The following is a 27,083-nucleotide window of genomic DNA, read 5'->3' on the forward strand; positions in this document are numbered from 1 at the left end:
TCATAATAATAATAATAACACCGTGAACCACCAATATATTATAATATTTGTGTTGCAGTCTGAATAATAATAATAATATTAACATTTAACAGCAATTATAATAATATAATAATATTATAAAAATAAAAATATCGTACCTGTGCGACGACGACACAAATGACGAATCGCGCGATCGGCGGCGTACGGGAATGATGTCAGTGTCCGTCCGACGGGACCATCGCAGTGACGCTGTAGAAACCAGGTAGCAGCCGTAACGAATGCCTCCGGCGTCGGCGTCCATGGAACACCTAGGCCCAGGTTTCGGAAGTCCCAACTTGCGCAATCCTTACTCGCCATCTCGGACCACAAAGTTCCACGGCTCGAACGCCGCGTACGCGAACACCACCACCTCGTCGGCGTACTACAAGAACAAGTACGCCACCCAGCACCAGCACCAGACGGCTGCCGCCAACTTGCCACTGTGGACGGCCATATACAACTATGAGGCGCAGGGCGAGGACGAGCTTAGCCTCAAGCGAGGCGACATCGTCGAGGTGCTGTCCACAGACGCCAAGATATCCGGCGACGAGGGTTGGTGGACCGGAAAGCTCGGTGACAAGGTGGGCATATTCCCGGCCAACTTTGTCACTGAGAACAATATTTTGGAGAACGTGACCACAGTGGTGGGCAACGCACATATTACCGAAATCGATTTCGGTGAGCTCGAGCTTGAAGAGGTCATTGGTGTCGGCGGTTTCGGCAAGGTTTACCGCGGCTATTGGAACAACAAGGAGGTGGCCGTCAAAGCTGCGCGCCAGGACCCTGATGAAGATATTAGTGAAACGGTGAAAAATGTAAAACAAGAGGCAAACCTCTTTTGGCTGCTGGACAACGAGAACATTGTGTCCATGTTGGGCGTTTGTTTACAAATTCCAAATCTATGCCTCATTATGGAGTACGCCCGGGGGGGTTCACTTAATCGTGTACTGATGGGAAGGAAAATACGACCAGACGTACTTGTTGATTGGGCCATTCAAATCGCCAGGGGCATGAACTATTTGCATAATGGTGCACCAATATCGTTGATTCACAGAGACTTAAAATCCTCAAATGGTGAGTTCCTAATATTATTTATTAATGAGTTAACAGGATATTTCTTTTACACCTATTTGTTATCATTCAAACATACTTATAAATATATATCACAGAATAATTGGTTTGATAAGGTACCTAAAAATTTGTAATTTAAATCATTTTCTATAAAGTTCTTTAATTTTTAAGTCAGATACTTAAACAAATACTTTGTAAAATTAAACATTAATTGGTAGGTAACACATAATCCTAAAAAAGATTAAAAGTTTTGTAGAATAAATATCTGTTTTTTGAAATAGCTTTAACATTATATCCAATATTTGAACAATTTATTTGGCCCTATTATTTTTTAATTACTTAATTCTTTTTAATTTTAACTTTAAAACATATATGAAATAACAACAAGTTATTGAACATTTTTAATCATTTATCTCTTCTAAATCCGAAATACTCATAAAATATTTGATTGTAGTACCTAAATCAATTATTTTAAAGTTTTATTATTAATCAAGTGTGTAAAATCTTTATAAAATAGTGCCGTAAAAACTTAGTGTGCATTATACATGGGCCCCAGGTCTTTAATTATGTGCATATATGGTTAGAATATATTATTTTCTTTTAAAAATATTTAAAATTTTGAAATTGTTTGTTTCTTTCAGTGTTTTACCGCTGTAATGTGTTATGGTTTTTAATAATTTTGGTATTGTTCATTTGATTTTAATTTGTTAATGTGTCATAGGCCATATCCTTAACATATAATAGTAACATATTATAATAGTAATAAACTATGTAGGTACTGTATTACTGTTTATAACTATACAGTTTTTAAAAATATCTATGATTTTTTTCAATGATTGATGTTTAAAATTTATAATCAACTTACCTCTTGGTACATGGCAAGACAACTTGGTATTTAAATCAATATTATGGTTATAGCATATTAAATGTTAAATAATTCAGAAATCTGAAGAGTGAGTTATACCTAGGTAGATAATTGATATATATAAACAATGCTAAGTATATATTATTTAAAATGTTGCCAATAGTGAATACCATTAATACTTCTTCAAAAGGTTCAGATTTTTTTGCAAAAACTTCATTGTTCTTTTTATTTATTAGTGCAATGTACAGCATTGTAACATAATTCCAATTTATTCTAGAGATATTGTAATAAATCATACAGTTTATAACATAAAGATATTTTTCATAATATTGTTGCTTACCTAGATCAGCTAAATATTTTACAGATTTTAATCATTCTATTATTTAAACATATTTAATCTTTATGTTGAAATGTTTGTCTGAAAAAGCCTGAAAAGAATTTTTAAAACTAATTGATGTTATAATATTATAAAATCAATGGTTTTCTTTTAGAGTAGTTATCAATTATAATTGCAAAAATAGGTATATTTATAATACCTATTATTTATATTATAAAATAAAATATATCAATTTTAAAATAATAAAAATTCCATTATTACCTTTTCTTTAATCTGTACATTTCCAAGTCTATAAGTATTTTCTGAATAACAACAAAACAATTAAATCATATATTATTACTTATTAATTAAAATGTTGACACAATATTTTCTTATATTGTATAATAATTTGCTACAATATACTTGTAGTTTTATGTCTTGATCTATGTTAGGTATTTTCTTATATTTTATTTAATGTAAATTATTCTTAAGGTCGATTTTAATAACAACAATTCTATAATGTAGCATCCGTGAAGAAAAACTGCCAATGATATAAAAATGGGTGTTTTTTCAATAATTGTCTCATTCAAAATTGTTTTCTTACAGCAAGAATTTATCGTACTTTCAAATTCAATTTCATAGCACAAAATATCTATACTTTGTCCATAAAGTACTAAATTACTTACTCAGTTTTAAAATGATTGCATAATGATGTGTTATCATTTGAAAACTTAAAAGCAGGTTATAAATGTGCTATTTTATGAAAAATAGAGCAATTTGGTATCCCTACGAGAGTTGTTAGGATAACAGGAGAGTTATTTGAAAATGGTAAATTTCCTTAAAATACAGGACTGTATCCTTAAAAACTCATGTCTACATTTTGCAATAATATATGAAAACAATAGTAAGCAACTAGTGTAATCTGTTGTATTTGTAAAATTTAAGATAAAAAAAATATCAAGAAAATACAAAATTAAATTTATCAATATTTTTATATAATAATTTACATTTAAATCATTTAAATATAATATCTTTTGTTCTATTGTAGAAAAACATATAATAATTAAAAAAATATTGATCATAAATAAAAATTATAATAGTCTGCCTTTGCAATTTTTTGATCCACAGTAGCACTTCAGTCTTTTGTTTTGCACACTCCCTATAATATAATTATAATTCCACGCTAGTTCAGTTCCAGCTGAAATATTTGATAACGCAAAGTATGCTACCCATGGAAATCTAAGGTCATGAGTGTCAATAAAAACATTCTGAATAAATATATTTGGGTCACAGGAATGATTGAAATAACGACCTATGTTCCCACTGACTTTAGCATCCAATGTGTAAACACCACAGTCTTTGTATAAGTATTCTAGCATAGATTTGTGTTTATTTTTAAATTTTTGTTGGGTATTTAGCTTAGACAATTGATGTTTGCCATCAATTTTTGTATTTGTGTTTTGTAAATTCTTCCTTAATGACCTTCTAGATTTAAACATACTCATTTTACTCTTGGAATAACTTGGAGGATTAAACTCTTCATCAGATGAACTCTTATATTTTTTACTTTTCTCTTCAGGCACACAACTTTCATATCCTTCTTTGATCTCTTCAACTGTTTTGAGAAAATCTAAATCTGCCAGGTATTCATCACCGTTTATGGCCCCATCAATTTCAGCATCTTTCTCTGTACGAACCTCTCCAACACATATACAAACAAAAGTGCCTTTAGGAATATCAGCAAGTGTCCTTACTCCCCAGCCCTTTTTTTTAGTTAAAAACACTTGCAGTGAAGTTTTCAGTGGTTCCTGAACAACTCGATTCAAGCAAGTTTTTGCACATTTACAAGTGATATTGCATTCAAAAATACCCGTATACACTGGACTGTATAGTCGTTTGTAATTGTAGCCAATGTCAGTGTCTTTAAATAAATTTGGATAATTCTTTTTGCTTTCATAGGTAAGTTGCCAACAGGAACATTTTGTTTTGTCTTGACAATTATCAGTACAATCGCAACCACATAAAAATTTTGAGTCTAAATTTATATTAACACCCGAGGTAGGTTTGCGTTCTGTTATATACTTCATGTGTTTTGGTACCAAATCATTCAAACTATTGGCAACGCTTATTGTTTTGAATTCCATCTCATAAGATATGTCGTGTACGCGAATATATTCTTTGGGTACTTTAAACGAAGATAACGGATTCATCAAACAATCAAAATTAAATAAATCGATAGTCATTTGGTTATTACCATACCCTGTCACATTTAAATAATTGTACATTGCATGTTCATCTCTTATTTTACACCCGCAAGGAGTGGTATATATTACTTTTTTAATTTCTTCATTTTTATCTGTTTTTATTAATCTTGTGAATCCATAATGTAATGGAATGCTTAAAACATTCATATATTTTGTTTGAGTGTAGTCATAGTGAACCCATAACATACATAAATGAGAACACTGATGGTTTTTGTGGGGAAGTGGTTTTGGACAGTTAGCCGGTATTTCAATAATGTTAATAACACCATTATTTTCTTGAGGTTTCTGTGTTTTCTGAGTTGAATCTAATGATGAGGCAAAATTACTATCTTCTTCGGTGTCATTATCACTAATATTAATGAATTTTTCATTTTCAGTCAAGTTTTCTAGTTCAACATAAGGCAGATTTAATATCTTATTAATACCAACCAACCCTGTACCACGTATACGCTTATCTTGATTATTACTATTCATTTGATTGTATATTGGGCTTAATCTATTTGAGCCTCGATATATCCACTCTGTATGCTTATTCTTAATATTAAGGAATTTTAACTGAACTAATGAAGCATCTAAATTCATCACTTTGGCTAAACACCATTGGTTGTTTAGATCTGTGAACACTATTTGTTTTTTATTAAACTTTACCATTTGGCGTTCTGGATATTTTTGTAAATACACTTTGACAAATTCTCTAATATTCTTATGTATATCATTAATCATATTTGCTGACTCATCACACACAAGACGAATATCCTTATGGGACACATACTGTGTATATCCATCATCAAAGAATATCATGTACCTAAGACAGATCAAACAAGTGTTTTATTATATATGTGATAAATATTTAGACGAGTTATTTTGGAAAATTGTTAAACTAATCATTGGCTGCTTTTAAACACTATGACAATTGTTTATTTTCTGTTATTTGATGTTTAATAATATTGTTTTTACTACCTATAATATTTTATCTAAATAATAGTGTTATCTCCCAATAATAATTTTATTTTTTTGCATATTACAATAAAATAAAATTATTTAAAACTATTGACATTTTGGTTTTAAAACATTTTTAACCTTTTGCACAGTAAATTGATGAGTTTTTCATTAATATGGATAAATTTTTTATAATGATACTTCATTTAATTTTGGTTTATTACTTTATTTTTTCAAATTACGTGACAGACATTATTATGAACACATGTTCAAGATTGAGCCAATTGTACCTACATGCACTTATTATTTACACGCAGGACACTGATTTATAATAAAATACATATTATTATGGACTAATGATATTTAAAAACTAATAAATTACTATACTTTATGACTTTTACATGAAAATATGGAAAAATATTTTGATAATAAAATATTTACATCATTTGATAAATGCAAATTATATAACGTTATATATAAATTGGATAACATATGGATAAATCAACTTACTTAAAATATTTTTGGTATGAGATGGTCTAATCTTAGTATACATATTTTTTCTTATTTAAAATTTTTGCAATATCACGCTTAAAAAATGGTCAGTAATTTTAATATGTGTTAGTGTGTCCTATGATCATTTCCAATCAAAATATTATTGTTTATAAGATTTTTTTAAAAAAAAAAATTTGTTGTTACTGAAACCAATAAGGCCAAAACTGTGTTTAAAAAAAAATTTCCAAAGTAGGTTCAAATAAAGAACTATAAACTTACTAACTATAGTGCATTGTGTATTTGACATTTGGAAATTATAATTAAAGTAGTTTTAATTTTATGGGTAAATTATATCCAAAAACAAAAATTAAATGAGAAAATGATTCATTAATTAAACGTTCTGTCTGTATACCTATAAATTACCTAAATTATTTATTAAAATATATTTTATTACAAACCTGAAGTTATTGAGATATTTTGGTGGTTCTGCTACTACTCCCACGTAGAATTTATTTGACAATTTAATGTTCCTTTCTTTGAATTTGGCGATGACTCTACTACCTACTGGATACTGCGCTTTTCTTAAAGTATTTATGTATGCTAAGCTTTTAATTTTTAAAGATTTTTCTTTTCCGTCATCAAATATAATACTAAAATATGTATCACTAAGTGCAGATTTAATAGTTGCCTTAAGCCAAGGCTGTAGTTGTGAATTTTTCATGCCATAGACTTTGTCACCCATTTTTAGTGAGCGCCTTCTTATTCTACCTTTTTTTGGCAAATCTTCTGGCAGTCCGGGTAACTGTTTCGTTATTAAAATGGTTACATCATTATCTATAATCATCTCTGGTTCATAATTTTCTACAATACTTATTTCTTCATCAAACACATACTTCTGTTGTTTATCAAATTTGTATAAATTATTATATAACTTTGTGAGACTATTATCTGACTCTTGCATTGCATTGTTTACTTGATCTCTTCCAGCAATCAATTCAGATATTTCAGAAATCAAATAGGTTTTGCATTTCTCCTTTTGTACAGTTACTAACGGTTTAACAGATTTGTTGCAGATTGTATGTATAGATTTAGACAATTTGGTTATTTGGGAATTTGGGTTTGATGTCGATGGCCCTGCAATGTTGATGGAATTAGAGTCATCAGAGTCTGATAACTCCATAATATTGATACATTTTTTTGAATAGCTATTATTGAATATGCATTCTTGGTTTTTCATATGTGTAGTAATTCTGTCTAAATACTGTATGCTTTCCTCTCTACAGGCCGCACAAACCCTATGATACGGCTTGTACTGAACACTATAATAATTGCATACAGATTGTTGGGCGGCATAGAGCTTTTCATTTTTTTTTGATTGGCAATACAAATTAATGCAATGCTTGGACATGTTGCTGTAACAACAGTAATATCAACAATAACTATAATATAAATAATATAATAATAATGATATTTGGGCTATTTGGTGATACATAGTATAGGTAAGTAGGTTTATACTGTTGGTATTTTACATGTATGGATGTTAAAAATGGATTATAAACAATAGTAGTTACCTCTGGTTAGTATAACAAACTAAAGGAAAAACTTAAAACTGTTAGAAACATAGTTATTAGTTAGCGATTTAAGAAATTATGAACGTCTTCTGAATAATAATATATTATTCGAAGATCAGTGTCATCTACTGACTCAGCGGCTGTCTGTATATTTTGGATTGTTGTTGTATGTTCATATCATGAATTAATATCCTAATTCATGGTTCATATTTACAAAAATGATTGACGGTGTTTGACAACAAGACATTTTAAAAATTATCAAAAGAATACATCGTTAATAATCGTTATCAAACAAATCGAGTTCATTATCACGAGCTAGGAACTAAGTCATATCTATATGTATTATGTATGAACCACTGATAGATTAAATAACTAAATTGAGTAAATTATATTTCATAAACGTTTATATGTTTTACGTTCAAGTAAGCGGATGCGATTATGCGAAAGAAATTTGTTTCGTTTTATCTTCTATATTAACTCTTTTAAGATCGTGAGCAGGACCCTAGAACGTGAGCTACACGAAAAACCTAACCTAATCATTTTTTTTTTTTTGTGCTGTCTAAAATATAATATAATATCTTAATTCGTGCTACTGGCCGATAGAGAGAGCGCTAGTAGTAACGGTTGTCGTCAATCGTCGGTATTATGATTATTATGGTGTAGGTGTATGTGTATTATATTATTATTATTATGTCTCGTAGCACGGCGGGAACGCTATGCTGGGGTTATGTGAAGAAATATCAGAATAAATCAACAAACCGATTTACGTCAGGTCATGGTTTTGTTCTTTCACTGGACCAATTGTATAAATTATATTGTCAAATTGACACTCGATCAGCTGATCTTGTTTTTATTTACCTTAAATCCGTATTTCCAAGGCTGGGCTTAGCTTAGGTTAGGGTATTAACGAATTAAAAGTTAAAACGTTAAGTTAATTTTAATTAATTACTTTTTTCTTCAAATTAACTGTTAACTTAATAAGTTATTTTTTTTAAGATTAATGTGTGAACTTCAAGTTAATTTTTGTCTGAAGAATAATGCAAGAATAATTCAAAATTTTAAGATTTATTTTAGAAAATCAGGTTTTTTGATAGCTAGTTGATGTATCATTTTTAATTTCCCTGGTAATTGTCTTGAGTATAAAGAAAAACTATCTACTAAACAATATTATGTGTCTGGAATTTTTTATTTTTGCAAATTAGAAAATTTTAACATTAAACTAAGTTAAGTTACTTTTTTTTAGTTAACTTTTAATTTAATGAGTTAATGAAAAAAATATGATTAACTTTTAACTTAATTTAACTACAGTAGAACCCGTTTAAGATGCTCTCCAAAGGACCAGTTAAAAATAGCGTCTTAAGAGGGAAATCGTATTACGCGGGTATAAACATTTTTTATTATATTATTATTTTACAATACATCCATATTATATACATATAAATTATAATTTTTACTTTGCAGAGTGAATTATTACATATAAAAATATTTAAATTAAATTAAAATATTACAATTATATTGCATATATTATTTTATATTACCTATTTCAAAAAAATCATCTATCTTTCTCTGTTTCACATTTTTGATGTTTTTTGAATACAGGAAGTTTTCAATTTTATTAAGATGATGTTATAGATGATGGTTATCGTTCGATAACCAGTACAAGTACACGTACACATTCGTTATCGTTATTATTAGTGCGGTATTTCTTTAAATTTTATACAATGTATTTTTATATTAACATCATTGACAAGACGAGCGTTTTATCCGGGAACATAAAGCGTATTATTCAGTGTTAATTACATTTTAAATGTATTTTAAATCAAGGGACTCGTAAAAATGAGCTTATTAGCCGTCAAATCATCTTAAGCGAGAGCGTCTTAAACGGGTTCTACTGTATATATATTTTTTTAAATAACAACTTAACTTATAACGAGTTAAAAAAATCGTTAACTTGCCCAGCCTTGCATATTTCTGAGAAATATGGAATCGAGCCCACGTACGCGCATATATCTCATAACTGTTGTTAATAATGTTGTGTACGGATACGGAAGTTGAACTTCCGAAGTTTGGTTTGAGCCGATACCGTCCGTTTAGTCAGTCAGTCCTAGTTGGTTTACGGATTTGACGACGTTTTAATTACCTATTATTTTTTAATGTTCTCACTTTAGGATTATTCAACTTAAAATAAAATGTTTCTAAGTTTAGTAATTAATTAATTTATACTAAAACACCGTTATAAAATAATGAGTATTACAATAGTCTTAACGGAATCGCTGGTTCGACACAACTGTTTTACAAATTGCATATATTAACCAGCGATTGTGTTGTAATAAGAGACAATAGTAATCAAAAATTGTAAAATACATTATGCTTACATGGCTACTACATTGAAGGGTTCCCAACAATAACAACCTATTATATACGACGTTTGTTCACGCGAGTACTACGAAAACGATTACTGTCGCGGCGTTCAGACACAATCGTCAATCGCCTGATTGGGTTAAACCAAAGTGGCAAAGTGTCTTAACTGTCTTAACCATTAAACTCATAGGCCTGCTGTTTTTTGTTTATTAAGAATCACGGTAATCGTACAATTTTTAACTATTCAATAGTCAGTATATTATAATATTGACATACACATATAGTTTTAATTGTTTTAAAACGTTAAAACTTGTATTCGTCAAATCATACTTTTAACTTTAAAGTATGATTTGACGAATAAAAACTGCTTTTTAAAGCACACATATCTGTTATTCTAGTGGTCATCGACCGCCGATCTGTGTATACTGCATGTATACTGTATAGTGTATAGGATAATGATGAAGTGATGGCCTAGGTCAATATTTTTCATGTACTCTTATAAATAATAACCGAAGTTTATTGATGAAAAAATTTTAAAACGATTTTGTTACATGCTTACATCGCCATGCTCCATGAGGCGTGAATATATTAAAATAAATTATATTGGTACGTCGTGCGATTTGCCTAAACACACAATTTTGACTACCTACCAAATATATTATATCATTATTGATTATAAATACAAGTTTATTTACTGATTACTATAGCCTTAGCGTTTCTGGGACAATAATTTAGGTAATCATAGTTTATATTCCATACATCATAATGGACAGTAGTACTGCTTAAATCGCTTAAATCAATTCCAGATTTCAGTGGCTCCCTATCCGAGTATCAAGAAAATAAAAATAATCAAATAATTGCTGTCATTATTTTTTTATTTTTTAGTCCTGATAAAAAAGTTTATGTCGAGTCAAAACATTAAAAATGTTATATATACGTTGTTTTTATAGCAATTTAAAAATATTAAATAGACTAATATAATTTTTTTTTTGCGTTTGAACTTAAGATTTGACAAAAATTGTCAAAATGACAATTTAAAAGATATTTTCAGTTAATATAATAATTAAAAGTATTTGTTTTAATATCTATGAAGGGGGTGATGTATTATATATGGAAAATAAGTTTCAATAGATATTAAATTACGGTTTTTCACAAGTCCCTATATTTGTAATAATATATATTGTATATACAGTAAAATCCCGTTACAACGAACTCCAGGGGACCAAAATTTTTTATGTTGTAACGAAAATTCGAATAAGCTCTTTATAAGCCCTGCTTTTTGGCATGGGACTTCTATGACTTTCGTTATAACGGGAATTTACTGTATATATATATAGTAATGTTTGAAACTGATTTATATAATATTTTAAGAATATTCTACCTTATATGTTTTCACTGTTTATTTTTAAATAATTTTATTTTAATTTATATTTTCAGTGCTTTTGAATGAAACAATTGAAAACAATGATCTACAATTCAAGACATTAAAAATCACAGACTTTGGTCTTGCCAGGGAAGTCTACAAGACAACCAGAATGTCTGCTGCTGGAACCTATGCTTGGATGGCTCCAGAAGTTATAAAAAAATCAATATTCTCAAAAGCTAGTGACGTTTGGAGGTTTGGAGAAATTAATAATAAAATATGAATTAATAATATTACTAAATATATTATATATTATATATTATATACCGTATATGTCCCAGTAGATGTCATAGATCATATAGATAGTAAATAATTTATTACTAATAATAAATGTATAAAGTATCAAATCGTGTTTAGAACGAAAAAATATGTAAACTAAAAGAAATAATTTAATTTAATTCCTTTTTTTTAAAGTTATACCTAGCTCTAAGTTCTAACTTCACAAATTTTGGGTTTAGAATACATGTTGGTAGATCAAAATTGTTTGAAAAAAATTGAGTAATTCGAAAATGATATTAAAAATAGGGGTTGCCATTAAAAAAAATGAAGTTGTATTGTGCATATGGGAATATTTATGTCCTTGTGGCTTATACTTTCACATTATTTTTATTGGTTATGGATCGATAATATAGAATTTAAAAAAATTCGTTTTTCGTTATTTTTGTAGACAATTTAAAAAATGTTAAGTACACAATTGTATGAATTTAGTTTTTTATATAATAACAACTATATTTTAAATAAACTGGTAGTAAGTAATTTTTTCTGAACTGTAATTACTAATTATTTTATAGGCATCTATACTAAAAAGGAATTATATGCTTTATTACCAAAAATAATACATATAATAATAATATATCTTTACAAAATTAATAACTAAATTATATTATCATGTGTTTTTGAATCAATTTTTTGTATTAAAAAATGTTTAAATTTAATTTATGATTTATTTTTATTATAGCTATGGTGTTTTACTCTGGGAATTACTTACTGGAGAAATGCCATACAAAGGAATTGATGTGCTGGCTGTTGCTTATGGAGTGGCAGTAAACAAACTTACTTTACCAATACCTTCAACTTGTCCACAACCATTCAGAGAACTCATGGAGGGTATTTACAATGATTTATTGATATCTACTATCATCTTAATATGCCATGATTATAATTAATTTTATCATTAGCTTGTTGGCATTCTGACTCTCACATGAGGCCTAGTTTTGAAGACATATTAGCATCGTTGGATGATATTGTACACTCTGCTTTTACTCAAACACCTCACGAATCTTTTCATACTTTGCAAGATGTTTGGAAAGTAGAAATTGAACAAGTACTTGATGGACTACGAATGAAAGAAAAAGTAAGGTTATAACTAAGGCATAAAATTATTTTCTTATAAATTATATATTATACTATTTTCTTTTCAATGCTTACTTAAGGCTTTTAAATCTAAAGAAGAAGTAAGTTAATGTGTGGCTGTAATTTGAAAGTAATTATTTAACATCACAGTATTTTGTGCTTAGGAACTAAGGTGTCGTGAAGAAGAATTAAGCCGAGCTCAGGTACAACAACAGATTGCTGAAAAACACTTAAAACAGAGAGAACGTGACCTAGAAGCACGTGAAATGGAATTGCTCAAATGGGAACTAAATATCATAATGCAACAGCAACAAGCATCGCCGGCAATACCAACTCCCAATAAACGTCGTGGCCATTTCAAAAAATCCAATATTTTGAAGATGTTAAAAAAAGAACCAAACCAGTTGCCAATTAGTTCTCCATCTGGTAATATATTGTATTGCATTAAAAATTAAAACTGTGGTTGTTTATTCTAAATTAATTTTCTACTTGTAGATTTTCGACATACAATAACTGTGCAGCACACAAGTGACAGGAAAAATCGAGATGCGTCTGGTCCAAACAGCCCCCCGGGTTCTCCAAATATTCCTAGACTGAGAGCTATTGCACGTAAGTATAAAAGAATTTGTGTTTTTGTGATAAGATAGTAGTAGGAGTATTGCTTGTATTTCAAAATGTTAGACTATAGCCTATATTTAAAGTTTGTTTAGATATTTATTCCAGTAATTTTTTTCAGTATCTGTTAGATTTTACAATATAATTCTAATGATTTTGCAAAAAGATCTTAATATCTTGATTTCTTTTTTTTTTAATTTATATAGATTTTGTTTAAAAACAAATCAAAATAAAATATTTTTAAGTGTATATTCTTTATTATTTTTAGTTATTAGTTGTGTTATTAGATGTATCAATAAAATATTTACACTAATAATTTAAAAATAATTAATATTTTTGTAATTTTTTCTCTTATAGGCACCAATGAACTAATTTTGTATTAAGTGTGAAAAACAGAAACTAATTAAAATATTATTAAATATAAACTATATTAAACATAGTTTATTTAAAAAATTAGGTGTATTTTAAAATGTTGGTTTATATTTTATTACTGTTCTTACCAGTAATGACTGTACATATTGGTTGATTTTGATATTCTGAGAGAAAACTGAACGGTATTAGTTGTGTTAAAGTGTCAAAAGAAATAAAAATATTAATGAATTATTGATGTTTAATTAAAAAAATATTTTGAAATTAAATGTAATAACTGATGCATTAGATGTGTTCTAAGTAAAAATGTAGTTATATCAGATTACTTGTGTTAAAAAATTACGCTATTACAGGGAAGCTGAAATTGTGCAAATGAAGGTGTCACGCGTTTATTCACATTTATTATAAAATGTTCAAAACTTGGTTTTATCACAGATATTATGAGATCGATTTGCATATGTCTAACAACTGATGATTACTCTGAATAGATTCTTTGATTTTGAAGAAATATATACATGTAGTAAATGACCAAACAGAAATTTTTCTCAATTCTATAGCGAGGTATGTTCATGACTATTTATGAATGTTCATCAATGTTTTTGGTTGTTTTGTGAGTACCCAGTGTTGGTCAATAAACTTGAATTGATTTTATTTGGTGAAATTAAATTAAAATATAATTTGTATTTATCTGTAGTAGTTGAAAAAATTTACTTTTAGTTTTGTATTTTTTTTCGTATACAATTTTCTAGAAACTGAAGTAGAATTGAATTAAAATTGAAAGTTTTGAATGATAATATATTTTATTTTTAATTCAATTATTGAAAAAGTCGCAAATTTATTATGTTTTGCATACAGATTTTGTTTGCTATTTTGTTCTAATTGTTTTAATGTATTAAAGGATTTGCTTTTTATGTCTGTGTTTTCTTTAAAAATGTTACCAGTCTAAAGGAATTATTTTATACATTAGATATAATATACTTAAGAAGAAAACCAATAAAGTTTAACATGCTGGTTTCATAAAATGGTAAAATAAATTGAAATTACCCATATTTTTTTTTGTTTTAAAGAGTTTGATAAATATTCTCAGGAAATATTTGTATGTACGGTGAAAAATGTTATTTGTTGAGTTGTTTTGTGATGTTTTAATTAAGTTTAAAAATAAAAATAGTAACATTTGTCTAATATGGTAGAATGTATATGATTGGCCCACTATGCTCGTATTCCTCTATATAAATGATTTCAGTGCCTGCAGATGGAGTCAAGGGCAAAACATGGGGCCCCAGTACGTTTCATCAACGTGAGCGGGTACAAATTATTTGCGGGAGCCCATCATATCCATCATCACCAGCCACAACGTCTTTTAAGGGGTGGTCTCGATCAGCACCTAACTTGGAAAAACATCAGTTGTCGGTTCGCTCAAACTTTGCGGCTTTACAAGAAATAGGTACCCGTGACAAGGATGATGATGATGATGCTGAGACCATAAGTCTATAATATTCATTTTTTGCATCCCCTACATACTATAATAACCTTTAACCCCTTTACACAAATCATTTCTTGGTGGTGGAATACAGTAAAACAGAATAATATAATATATATTTATTTATAAATGATTAAAAACTCAACGGTTCTGGTTCTAAGGTCTTTTTTTTTATATAAAAATTGTTATTAATTTGTTACAAATTTATTATTATTATTAATTTTATTTAAAAATGAAGCTTATAATATTTTTGTGCTTTAAGCACTGCTTGACTGTTGATTTGTTTATTTTTATTATTTTAACTTCATATCTTTTGAAGATATAAAGAGCACACATTCCAGTTTGCACATCACAAAAATGTATTCTGTATATCTTTAGACTTAAGCCAATGGCTGTTATTATTATTATTATTATTTATTATTATTATTATTATTATTATTATTTTTATTATTATTATTATTTTAATTTGTACCTATTGCCCAAGATATTAGGCACATACACACACCTCCCTCACTAAAAACACATTTTGCTCCTCCCATTTACTTAGAGTTGTTTATTTTTAACCTTTATCGTAGTGATTTTTTTTTTTTTTAATTAGTTTTAAGGAATTTATTTTTTGACAAATTTTCAAAATTTATCATTAATATTTTTATAAATAATTATTTAGATTACTATTTGTGTATAATATTTATACTGGGAATATGCAAAATGAATTAATAAAAAAATGTTCAGTGAAACAAGTCTTAGCAAGTAATTATTTCAAACTTTCGTCAAAATGAATTAGGTTATTAAGACAATATTGTTATTTTTATGTATTATTATACGGGGTAAGTATTAATGACATTGATATTTTTATAGACTTCGATTGAGTAATTTTGTTCTTTTACACGGACTAGTATAATATTATATAATATATTACAATGTATCATAATTAGATTGATACGCGCAATAGTTTAGAACATTGTATGTAGATTGTGCATGTTTCATTTCGTTGATAAGTAGATGCTACACTTTTTTGGTAAGCATGTGTGAACAGAGTACCTATACTTTATAATCAATAATCTTAATTTATCTTAACAAATATTTAACAAAATATAAGTATTAATACGATCGTTTCTCCCTAAGCGAGCTAAACATTAAATACCAATTTATCGTTTTGTTGGAAACACTAGAGAAATTACATGTATTCTATACCCTTGATTTAAAGTTTTACGTATCCACTACCCATCCATAATAATTAACCACGAGATATTACAATATATAGTACTTACATTAATCTAGAATCGTTTCGTTCATAATCTCAAAAAAATCATCGGTGACTAAAAAAATTTTATTCGACGAAATGTCATTTTTGCAAATTTTTAAATAAAACAAAATTATTTGAAAAAAATGTATTCTTTCCTTGTATACGGCAATCTCCTCTAACGGCTTTGTGTACTAATTTCTATATCATTAATACAACAACAATAATAACAATAACAACACGACGAACAATATTATTAACGAAAATAATATTTAACCATCGGTGACGCATCGTTATACGACACCCACTTTATCACCACAACCAAAAGTCTTAAAGATATTATTATTGTTATTATTTAATTATGTGTATCATCGAGTTATAAAATTATTCTTTTTGACGTTTTCCCCTCGTAGACTACAGTGGCCCACCAATGTCAGCGTCTTACTGTTGGCCGGACGACTATGAAGATGACGATGATCTACTTCGAATTCAACGATCGCGGTCATCCGATCGTCACCGGACGAACACCTCAGGCGACGGCGCCGGAAATATAGTGACCGTATCGTCGAAGCCGTCATCGACATCGACTACTGCTGGGGCGACGACGACTACAAATCAAAAAACGGCGCCGTTGTTGGAGAGCGTCCTGCGCGCGGCCGCGTCCATGTTGGCAGGTTTTGCGTTGGGTGGTGCGGATATAAAGACGTGTACTTCTTCCGGGTAAGACGATAGACGAATATATTTTGATAAATAAATACTATTTACGGATATTACAATTCCGTGTCCATTATAACACCGAATGCTTGAATAGGTGAATTATCGCGCGTAAAAAAAAAACGGTCGTCGGTTCCATCCCCTATTATTTTAGTGTGCACTACAAAAATCTAAATGAGTAGTACCTATAAATTTAAAGAATATTTAGCTTATATAAATGCATTTAAATATTCTAAAATTACTTTTTAATTTCACTATATTATTATGTTGGTCTAATATTTGTACTTGTCATTAATGAGCATTGAGCCCGTTTATATATTTCGTAATTATTATTTATACTGTCTACCTACCTATTTCATTGTAAATTAATATACATAATTCTTAACTTACTTAATTTGTACGACAACTGTTATACCAGCTCCAGAAAGAATCGCAATAGATATAAATAATAGCAAAAAACCTAAAATTAAGTAAAAAAAAAAAATTGTCACCCTATAGTCACCCTAGTCATTCTATATCGAATTATTTATCAACCAATGAATATAAATTATTAAAATTATGATTTACTTACTCGTTGGTTTTCACTTCTACCTTCGTGGATGTGTTGAATTTCCAATCTCAAAATGTGTGGCACTCGGAAATCATCTTCTGAAACAACTCAAACAACAAATAAACCACTGAAAACCAGTTGGAAGCGTTCATCCCTTCGGGCGCAGGTTGTAAAACATACTAATAACCGGACAGTGGTATCAACATAACATTTGGAATCTTATCGTTGTAGCCGTCTAATCTTGCGAGTGGTGCATCTTTTGAAAAAAACATCACCTGTTGACGTTACAGTTACAACATCATGCCGAGCCTCCGTGGCCTATTGCATAAAGCAAAATTTTAAGGCCGACTGAAATATTTAAAAGTGAATTATGGGATTTTGATAGTTGTCGCTTCTATAGTTCTATTATGTTCTATGCTGTTAATAAACGGGCTACGCTTTTCACACCCATCATTTTCTAGACATTTATCCGTAAAATTAATTTTTATTTCCCAAAGACTTGGTTTATTTTCAAATATTTTAATTTACAAAATAATTTTTATAAAAATTTAAATTATTAAACTAATTAATGGAAAGATGTATAGTCTGTTCAAAATTATATCAGTATGGGCAGCCAAATACTGAGCATGGGTATGGCTTTGTTCCGCGGCAACGGTCCGATGCGCCGCCGCCGACCTGAACGTCACATTATTTCAGTACCGAATGCCAATAAGTTCAAATAATTTAAAATGTACAGTAAGCACGACGCACGCACGCACATCGACCTAGCACGCCGAAAGCACAGGCGATCAAAGCGTCCCGAGAGAACACGATAAGTTGAATCAACTAGTTGCCTGCGCGTCGACGACGAAAATTGGTCGTCGTTATGTACCGATCTTATTTTAAATAGACTATAGAATGTTTAATTACCGGCAGAGTCTAGAGTGTAATGTGTAGAAAGTGGCGTATACAAATTATTTTCACTATGGGCCAATGTACCACCAGCATGGCTGCATATACATTATACAACTGGAATATTTTTTAGGTGACCGGGTGGTTTTAATTATGACATAAATAATACAAATAGAGAAATTTTAATTTAGAAATACATATTTATTATTATATTATATATATAGTAAATTAAGCATTTTTAAACACTTGATTGAATCTGAAATTTCATTATGGGCCCAGGTCTAGGGGCCCCCTCTATATAATACGCCACTGTGTGTACTGTGTAGACCAGTGGTTCTTAACGGGGGCGGTACCGCCCCCTTGAGAGAATTTCGGTCTCTCCAGGGGCGATAATTTTGAAGGGGGCGTTGAGCTTTTTCAAACTCGGAGATTAAAAATAATACTTTATAATAATATTTTTGTATAGTAAAATAAAATTGTTTTGTTTAGTGGAGTAAAATAAACCACTACTATCTTCTTAAAATAAGAGTTTTATTTTAATTTAGTATACTGATGAATAAATAAATATATGTATATATTTATAGGAAAAAAATTTGATTTTGCACGATGGGGCGTTAGCAGTTAGTTATCACGATAAAGGGACGCTGAACTAAAAAAGGTTAAGAACCACTGGTGTAGATCAATATATTATACTAGGCAGTAGCAGATTTGATTTGTCTTCTTGAGGGGTGGAGGCAAAATCCTTGAACAATAAAATAAATAAATCCTTAAAAATTCTTCTCTTAACTTTTTACCCACTTAGGTCTATACAGAGGAAAAACATGTATCTAATAGTACAATTTATAGGTATAAATGTAAAATAAATAGTTTTATTAAACAATTAAAAACAAATTTATATGCTTGTCTTTCTATCTAACTCAATTTACAGAGTCTGTTATTATAATTTATAACTTTATAAGCACAGAACTTGTATACAGATTTTTGAAAGAAATTATTACATATTTATAGGTAGTTTATGATGTAACGGCGCCTGTCACAGTGTCACCCCCTAAATGCCACACCTGATATTAGATGCTCTAATAATAGAAATATCACAGAATACAATATTGTTATACACCCATTTCATTTAGAAGTAGTAAATTGTAATGTAAGCATTCCTTATTATATATATGTATCCATGTACCCGTGAGAACGAGCACAGCGACAGCATATAGCATTCCGCTGCGTGGACAGTTTTGTGAGCCACAGCGGGCTTTTTAGTACAGCAATTTATCTTGTCGTGTAGACGTACACAACAATATATTAAACACATTTCTGTCATTTTAATATAATAATTACAAGTTTATTGTTAGTTTATAATAATATGATTAAACATTAAACTATCAAAAATAAAAGTGTCAATTCTTTTTTTCTATTGTATTATCTCCTTTCTTATCTTGGGTGTATTTTTTCTCTCTCTAAGCGCAGCCATCTATTATTAGGTTTATGAGAAAAAAGTCACATCATAGGAGTCGGGGCTTGAAAGTTTGCATACAATTTTTACTTGGTTACTCGAGGTTGTGACCCTTTGTAAATCGTTTACTGCAGATCTATAAAAGAAGTGTTATGATTGATTGGTGATTAAATCATAAATTTTTACTTTTCAGTCGTAATGCAGCATCGACACCAGGTTTGCAGCACACTTCTACCGACACTGCCAACACCACAACCTCCACATCGGACTTAAATTTCTGCCTACACAATTCTTCCGGCCGCCGTGAGTATGATCTATAATGAATACGCGCGTTGATTACTGCTTTAAGTTTTTTTCTAAGTTCAATTTTTCGCCCAATTCACTGTAAGATTATCTACGTCTTCAGTAATTTTTCGTATGGCTATAACAGTCGGTCTGTTAAAGCCTATAATGTCAATTTGTTAAATAAAAAAGAACTTATTCTTAACATCATAAATCAATATATTTTTTTTTTACATAGAATAATTTAGAATCTAAATTAAAATAAAAAAAATTAAAATATTATGCGGTGAATGAAGGATATGACGTATAAATCTGAAAAAGTGTGTGCTTTGATTTACTTTATATACTGTTATACTATTATCTGATACAACATCTAACACGATTTCCGCACTGTTGTTTGTCTGATAAGTACTGAATGCTTAGGTATAAGATATTTCAATTGTCAGATACCTAAAGGTATATTAAAATTGTTTTATAAATATGGAAATTAATACTTAGTTCAGTATCTTAATCTGGTGTACACTTTTTAGACCTAAGAAAAGTCTTTAGTGTTTAAATATTTAATCAGGGTTTTTATATGATTTAGTTGGACTATAATCCTTCCAGTTCATCTAGGTACTTTAGTGACACCACGAATCACAAAATCCATTGATTTTGATTCAAAAATCAGTGTAATAGCTATTTTTTTAAACTAAACAAAAATGTTTTTCTTTATTTCATCATTTTATCAAGAAAGTTAGTACTTATTACATCATGAATCAATACATTTCATGAATTTTTTTAATTAAATATAATTATAAAAACCCCGTTTTTTTTTGTTTTGAAAACGGTTTCCAAGTGTCAAGATGAACGGACGTGTTATAGTTATTATTTATTTAATATGAGTCTTGAATAGTCCAATAATAGTTAATGCTGCGCATCTTCTATTTTCGTTATGTTTTGTTTTAAATAATAAATCGAAATGATTTGAATTTACTCAATTCTAATGAGCTTAAAATTCGTGGTTTAAGTCCATGGAAGTTATAGGTCTAGTAAGTACTTTGTGGAATGCAACACTGACTATAATTATATGTTATTACGCCACTAAATATGGATCGTGCATGCTTATCACAGAGATCCTGAGCTTACCGTGCCGCACATACTGGATATCAATTCTCAACGTTGATTTCTTTGTTCACGTTTTTAGAGCATAAACACAATACGTACCATGGTCCGTCGTCGAAGCATTTTCGGGTGCCATTGCCGCAGAGTTCAGACGCTAAACCTTTGCGATTCACCGACAGTCCGCAACACCGGTTGAGCCGTTCCCGGCGGAAATCCAGACCGCCGCCCCGTAGGAAGTCGAGCAGCGTGACCCGGTGCACAGATGACAAGAGCCACGTGAGTGTATATAGTTGATGTCTTTTAATCTGGGGAAGACTATAGTTAATTAGGTGTTTTAATTTTTATCGGGCGTTTAAGTCACCGCGGAGATGAGGTGAGAGAACATAGGCATATCGCATATGCAGGAATTGGACTCTTGCAACATTATATTTTTCTATAGTTTGTTTTTATAAGTGAAGGATACCTATACAATATTAATTTATTAACAACTAAAATGGTTATTAACGATTCTTAACGAAAACTGGATGGATATAAAATACGAAAGAATAATAGTTACTTGGTCAAAACACCGCAAACTACATTTTTGCTTTATTAAATTATAAAAAAAAATGTGTATTCCTCAATAATGTGATTTATGGTTATTCATATTAGATTCAATGAATTCAGAAAAAATATATAAATAAAACAAAAATGTAAAATAAAATAAAAATATTACATATTTTATACAAATTATTACTTACTGAAACATTTTCACGTCCATTAATCAAAAGATGAGAAGGTTTATGAGAAGTTTATAAGCTTATATAATTACCTTAGTAGCCTTACGTACTGACTGACAACAGTACTGCTAAATAAAGAGAAGCTATCAAATAAGCTAATAATTTAATGTTTTTAATTAAAATATTATAAAATCATTTTTTGTTTAATACTCAATATTATACATTAATGATTTATTGTTTTATAATTTTATGATGTCGACATGCAAATAATTTCATGTTTAGAGGTGCTTATAGTACATCCATTATAATTTATAGAAGTAAATCGATGTACCGCCAATTTGTGATTATTATAATAAGTTGTATCTAATTTGATTTTTGTGTTTTTTTTTTAGCATTCTTTTTACGGTACCACGTCAAGTGACTATTACCGGCAAACGGACTTGTCTCATACCGGTGAGTATCTATAACAATTTATATATTATTATTATTTGTTAGCGCTACTATGATTTCTTCTATAAGCTTTTTTTCAGTCGTCGATCATTTAGATATTGTATTATAATATATATTATACACAATATATTTGTATAAATCACCGTGACCATATCATTAAAAAATTGCTCGTTGATATAAATATTAAAACATTATTGTATGGGTAAAAGAAACAATACAGCACTAATGTGTTTACGTCAACATAATATATATTATTATGTTTGTTAAACAACCTAAAAATTAGATTTTTAGAGTACCTTATATTTAGTGCCTATATTCATTTACGTTAGTGAGCGTCGTCGAAGCTCCGTTGAAATGGATGTGATCGACGACGGAGTGTTTACGCGAATGAAAATATTATTATAATATTATATTGTATACTGTACAGGATACCGTCAGTGGTCTAGCGACCGGAGTGGATACCGCCAGCTGTCTAACGACCGGTGTGGAGTTTCCGGTGCGAGTTACGAGTATGAAAACGATAGTTTGTACGCGTACGACAATCCGACCGCTAACCACAATGACGTGATTGGCGGTGTCGACGATCCGCCGTCGTTTAGTCGTAGTCAATATCGGTGTGGGGGCGGAAATCCTACGTTCACCATGGAGCCCGCTGAAACTTCATCAGTGGTTTCGCACCACCCGCAACGGACGCCGTCGATTTCACCATCATTCCCATATCTACACCAAAGGCGGGCCGGCGATTATTCAAATTATTTCTCTAGGGACGATCGTCTATCACAACCGCATTCAGCCGAAGCTCCAAACCGACCTACCACGTTGGAAGTACGTACCTAAATACCAGTATCTAATAATTCACACCGCCTTATTGGCTGTCTAATATATTATATTATTTATACTTGCTAGTGGCCAAGGAATTATTTTTCACGTTAGTGATGGGAGGGGGTGAAATAAAAGTAGAGATTGTTGTTACGCAATTTTTTTTTGCTTTAATCGAAAATTTAATCCTATTTTTTTCTCCGTATATTAACATATTTAGATTCGGCCCTGCCCTAACCTAACTTTTTACTCGCATATCATATTACCTATATAGACGACCATCTTAGTTAACCACCTAGTTTGCATTGCCAAGATAATATATAATAGATAATTATGCTAGTATAAAGAACTACATAGTAGCAAAATGCAGCATTGCGCATTTCACACCTAAAAACATACGTCGAATGGCGAGAATACTTAGTCGCATATAAGGGTAACCTTTGGAGAAGACCGATTCTCGTTCGGTTTAGTTCTAGATAACATCCTATGATTAAATCGGTCAGCACTCATTTTCGACGATGGACCGTGGCCGTAAAATTGCTTTACTGTATTAATCTTAACAAAATACAAGCTAGATGGTTGTTGTAATATTAAATAATATAATGACGCTTCACATAGTTCAGCACTTGTCACTCGTTAGTCAAACGCCTTGCCCCACAGTCTGAGGTTACTCTTAAGTGTAACGGAGTATACGTAGATACACAAAATATAGTGTTGTTCGTGCTTAACCAGATGGATGGTTTTATTTTGTTTTATAGCCTGGCACGCCGTCGAGACTGCGGTCCAGTCTGAAGAAAACCGTGTATGGCAGTCGGCAAACGGCCGTTGGTTCGTCGAGTCCCGGAGGTAAGTGTTTAAATTATTTATAGTATAGCAATAAATTTAAAATTTCACTCCTTTCCGTTTTTAAAACAAACTCTATTTACCTAGCATCCTAGTTCTGCTATCTTTTTTCGGGATTTCATGACGAAACGCAAATACTGGAACCTTGGTAATTATATATTACTGGGGTAGTGGGTGTCCTATTTTTTCGGGCACGATACGATTGCGCGCGGTCCATATCAGCGGTACCTTTTTAAGCGTACGATTGCGCGCGCTATATTATTTTAACTTTTAAGCAACGTTGCCTAATGGTCCAAAGGTCCATGGTAAATCCGTACGATACCATTGTAGATTATAGTAGATTATTTATTACTTATTTTTGCCGATATCAGACAAACTTCCCATCACTAAGAATGAAGTGGATAAATTATCAAAAATATTATCTTTATTGTAAATGTCCATACATATACGAATATACCTATATACTATAATCGTGCATGATATGACTATATCAATTAACTATCAGTTGTGTTCGGTGTTTGAATTGTGTCACAGTATTTGTATTGATTTTTTAAAAATGGAAAACGAAATTCGCCGTATTACATCCGAAAGGGGAAATGATTTGTTGCTAGTGAATGGGCACAAATTTAGATGTATCAGGCAACGGGCTGATGGATATGTGAGATGGAGATGCTGTAAAAAACAGTGTACGTCCACAGTGTTGATGACGATTTGGCCATAGTTGGGAATAGGTATCGGGGGTTTAAAAGTTAATTTCAATATTGATTTAGTAAAGATTTATTATTTACGTTAATTTTTTAATTTTTTTAAATAACATTTTTTTGATATTATTAATTTTTTTTATTATTTTTTATTTAAATAACATTTTTTTGATATTATTAACTTTTTGTATTTTTTATTATTTACGTAATACATTTGGCAACGTCGTGCCCAATTTCGCGCGCAATCGTATACCTAAAAAGGTAAGACGCGCGCAATTGTACTCCGCCGATTTTTTCATGGTTATATTCCGGTACGGGTTCTTCACCCTATATATATATATATTGTTGGTTTAAAGTCTACAGACAAATAACAACGCAGTTTTCCAATGACACAACTTACTGTCGTCTTGAATCTTTGACTTTTTTTTGAAATTGTTATTACAATTTATATTTTTTAATATAGAATGTATTATATACAAGTAAAACGATCCTTAGAGACGTAGGTTTATGCATAAAATAAAATTCTTTTCGCAGTTAAGGGTAGACGTTCGTTACTGATACAAAAGTGTGATTAATCGTTCTACATGAATGCATTAAAACCTTAGATTGGGATTATTAGATCGACCGGTTGTGTGCTTTGAACCTCTTAACCTCCTCCCCTCCTTACCGGTATACTCGATCACAGATTAGAGTGATAAAATATAAATTTTACGCGAAATAACGGTTTGCCCTCACGTCCTCGTAGTGTCGCCGACCAATCCAACGCCACCGGACAGTCTGACCAGCGACGACAGCAGTTACATGTCGGCCAGGGACAGCTCGGCAGCGTCTATGTCCACTGCTCGAGTTCGGTTTTCGCCCGTCACTTTACTGGATCTGCCCACCCACGGCCAACACCAGGATTCAACGGTTCCCCTACAGGCAGCCGCGTCCACGTCGTCGTCGTCGTCGGCTCCAAATTCCAGACGATCGTCCTCGGTTTCAGAGTACATCGCGTGACCGCACCAGAAACAATTACAGTCATAATCGTACTCTAACGCTGTAGCGATTTTTACGCTAAAAATAACCGTTTTATCTATCGTGTCAGCTGCAGTATTTTATCTACTCTCACGTAAATATTTTTTCTTTTTATACGTACCTACATTTATATACTTATTTAAATTTATTATTATTTCTTTCATTTCATACAAGGTATAATATAATATATTTTATTTTATCCATTATTTTTAAGTTTCGTACGATGAGTCCGTTTCGACTACCAGACATTCCAGTCTTTTTACATATATTATATATATCATCGTCAACACGTTTCCCATTATTATATAATTCGTAAGAACGCCTGATTACGACTTTATAATATATGATATTAAAAATATATATTGTGATTTTTTTTACAAGTTCAAACTTATTTTTTTATATTATAGCGAATTAAGTTTTTTGACAGATTTTTGGTCCATGTAATGGCCATCGTGATGGTATATTTTTTTGTAATCGACGCTTCGAATAGAGTTGATTTTTGTTAAAGATTTTTTGTACGTATGTTGGCCTTACGACCGATATTTTTATTTTTTATATTTTTTTATGTTTATTATAAATATTATCATTTATGTGTTTTTGCATAATACCTATATATATTTTTTACTGAAACAAATATAGATGATTTGTTTTAGTTAGTAATTTAATATTGTATAGATAATTGTGACATCTGTTAAATACAATGTTTCATTTTATTTTTTCAATGATATCTGCAGTGTTAAAATGTTCCGCAGACTGCAGTGTTTACCATTATTATAATATTATTTTATTAGAAAATAAACATTGATAATATAATCAATATTGACAGTGCCTATAAAATATAAATTTATATTATGTAAATTATTTAAACATTTTTTTGTTTATTTCTTAACGACATAATTGATTCTTCTCATCGTTAGTTACGATGCACACGAATTGCGTCCCGAAATCTGTTTTCCACATGAATTGCGTCCCGGTAATATTTAGCGAGTACCTAGTTTTACTTCCCAACGTAAAAACATTAATTTCCTTCCATTTTATACAGACTTAAGACTGCCAATAGCAAAGTATGATTATCAGTAGGTTAAAAATATTGATTTTTGCTGTTTTTATGCAATTAGAAGTAAATAAAATGAAAACGTGTAGATTTAAATTATATGAGT

The 27,083-nt window shown here is 30.3% G+C and overlaps 2 protein-coding genes across 7 annotated transcripts; one reads left to right on the top strand and one right to left on the bottom strand.

Moving 5' to 3' along the window:
* The first annotated feature begins 251 nt into the window (after nt 1-251).
* Nucleotides 252-26,784, top strand: LOC132921602 (mitogen-activated protein kinase kinase kinase 11). Of its 4 annotated transcripts, XR_009660915.1 has the most exons (16): nt 252-1,092; nt 11,335-11,515; nt 12,279-12,427; nt 12,499-12,674; nt 12,754-12,774; nt 12,838-13,099; nt 13,169-13,282; nt 14,901-15,101; nt 16,794-17,100; nt 20,182-20,291; nt 21,457-21,650; nt 22,486-22,546; nt 22,971-23,368; nt 24,121-24,208; nt 25,652-26,017; nt 26,138-26,784. XR_009660915.1 is itself a non-coding variant. In XM_060984710.1 (15 exons), exons 1-15 carry the CDS (start codon nt 258-260, stop codon nt 25,903-25,905), a joined length of 3,351 nt encoding a protein of 1,116 aa, XP_060840693.1. In that variant the 5' UTR covers nt 252-257; the 3' UTR covers nt 25,906-26,784. The 4 variants fall into 4 exon arrangements, 3 of the variants coding, with proteins under 3 accessions (XP_060840693.1, XP_060840696.1, XP_060840695.1); XM_060984710.1 differs by having other exon boundaries at nt 25,652-26,784; XM_060984713.1 differs by lacking the exon at nt 14,901-15,101 and having other exon boundaries at nt 25,652-26,784.
* Nucleotides 3,176-17,756, bottom strand: LOC132921603 (histone-lysine N-methyltransferase eggless-like). 3 transcript variants are annotated; one of them, XM_060984715.1, is made up of 3 exons: nt 17,666-17,756; nt 6,424-7,377; nt 3,176-5,339 (listed from the first exon to the last, which is right to left on the bottom strand). In XM_060984715.1, exons 2-3 carry the CDS (start codon nt 7,371-7,373, stop codon nt 3,362-3,364), a joined length of 2,928 nt encoding a protein of 975 aa, XP_060840698.1. In that variant the 5' UTR covers nt 7,374-7,377; nt 17,666-17,756; the 3' UTR covers nt 3,176-3,361. The 3 variants fall into 3 exon arrangements, with proteins under 3 accessions (XP_060840698.1, XP_060840697.1, XP_060840699.1); XM_060984714.1 differs by lacking the exon at nt 17,666-17,756 and adding an exon at nt 7,537-8,403; XM_060984716.1 differs by lacking the exon at nt 17,666-17,756 and having other exon boundaries at nt 6,424-8,405.
* Nucleotides 26,785-27,083: the final 299 nt, after the last annotated feature.

The sequence above is a fragment of the Rhopalosiphum padi genome, chromosome 2 (genome assembly GCF_020882245.1).
Source record: "Rhopalosiphum padi isolate XX-2018 chromosome 2, ASM2088224v1, whole genome shotgun sequence".
Taxonomy (NCBI): domain Eukaryota; kingdom Metazoa; phylum Arthropoda; class Insecta; order Hemiptera; family Aphididae; genus Rhopalosiphum; species Rhopalosiphum padi.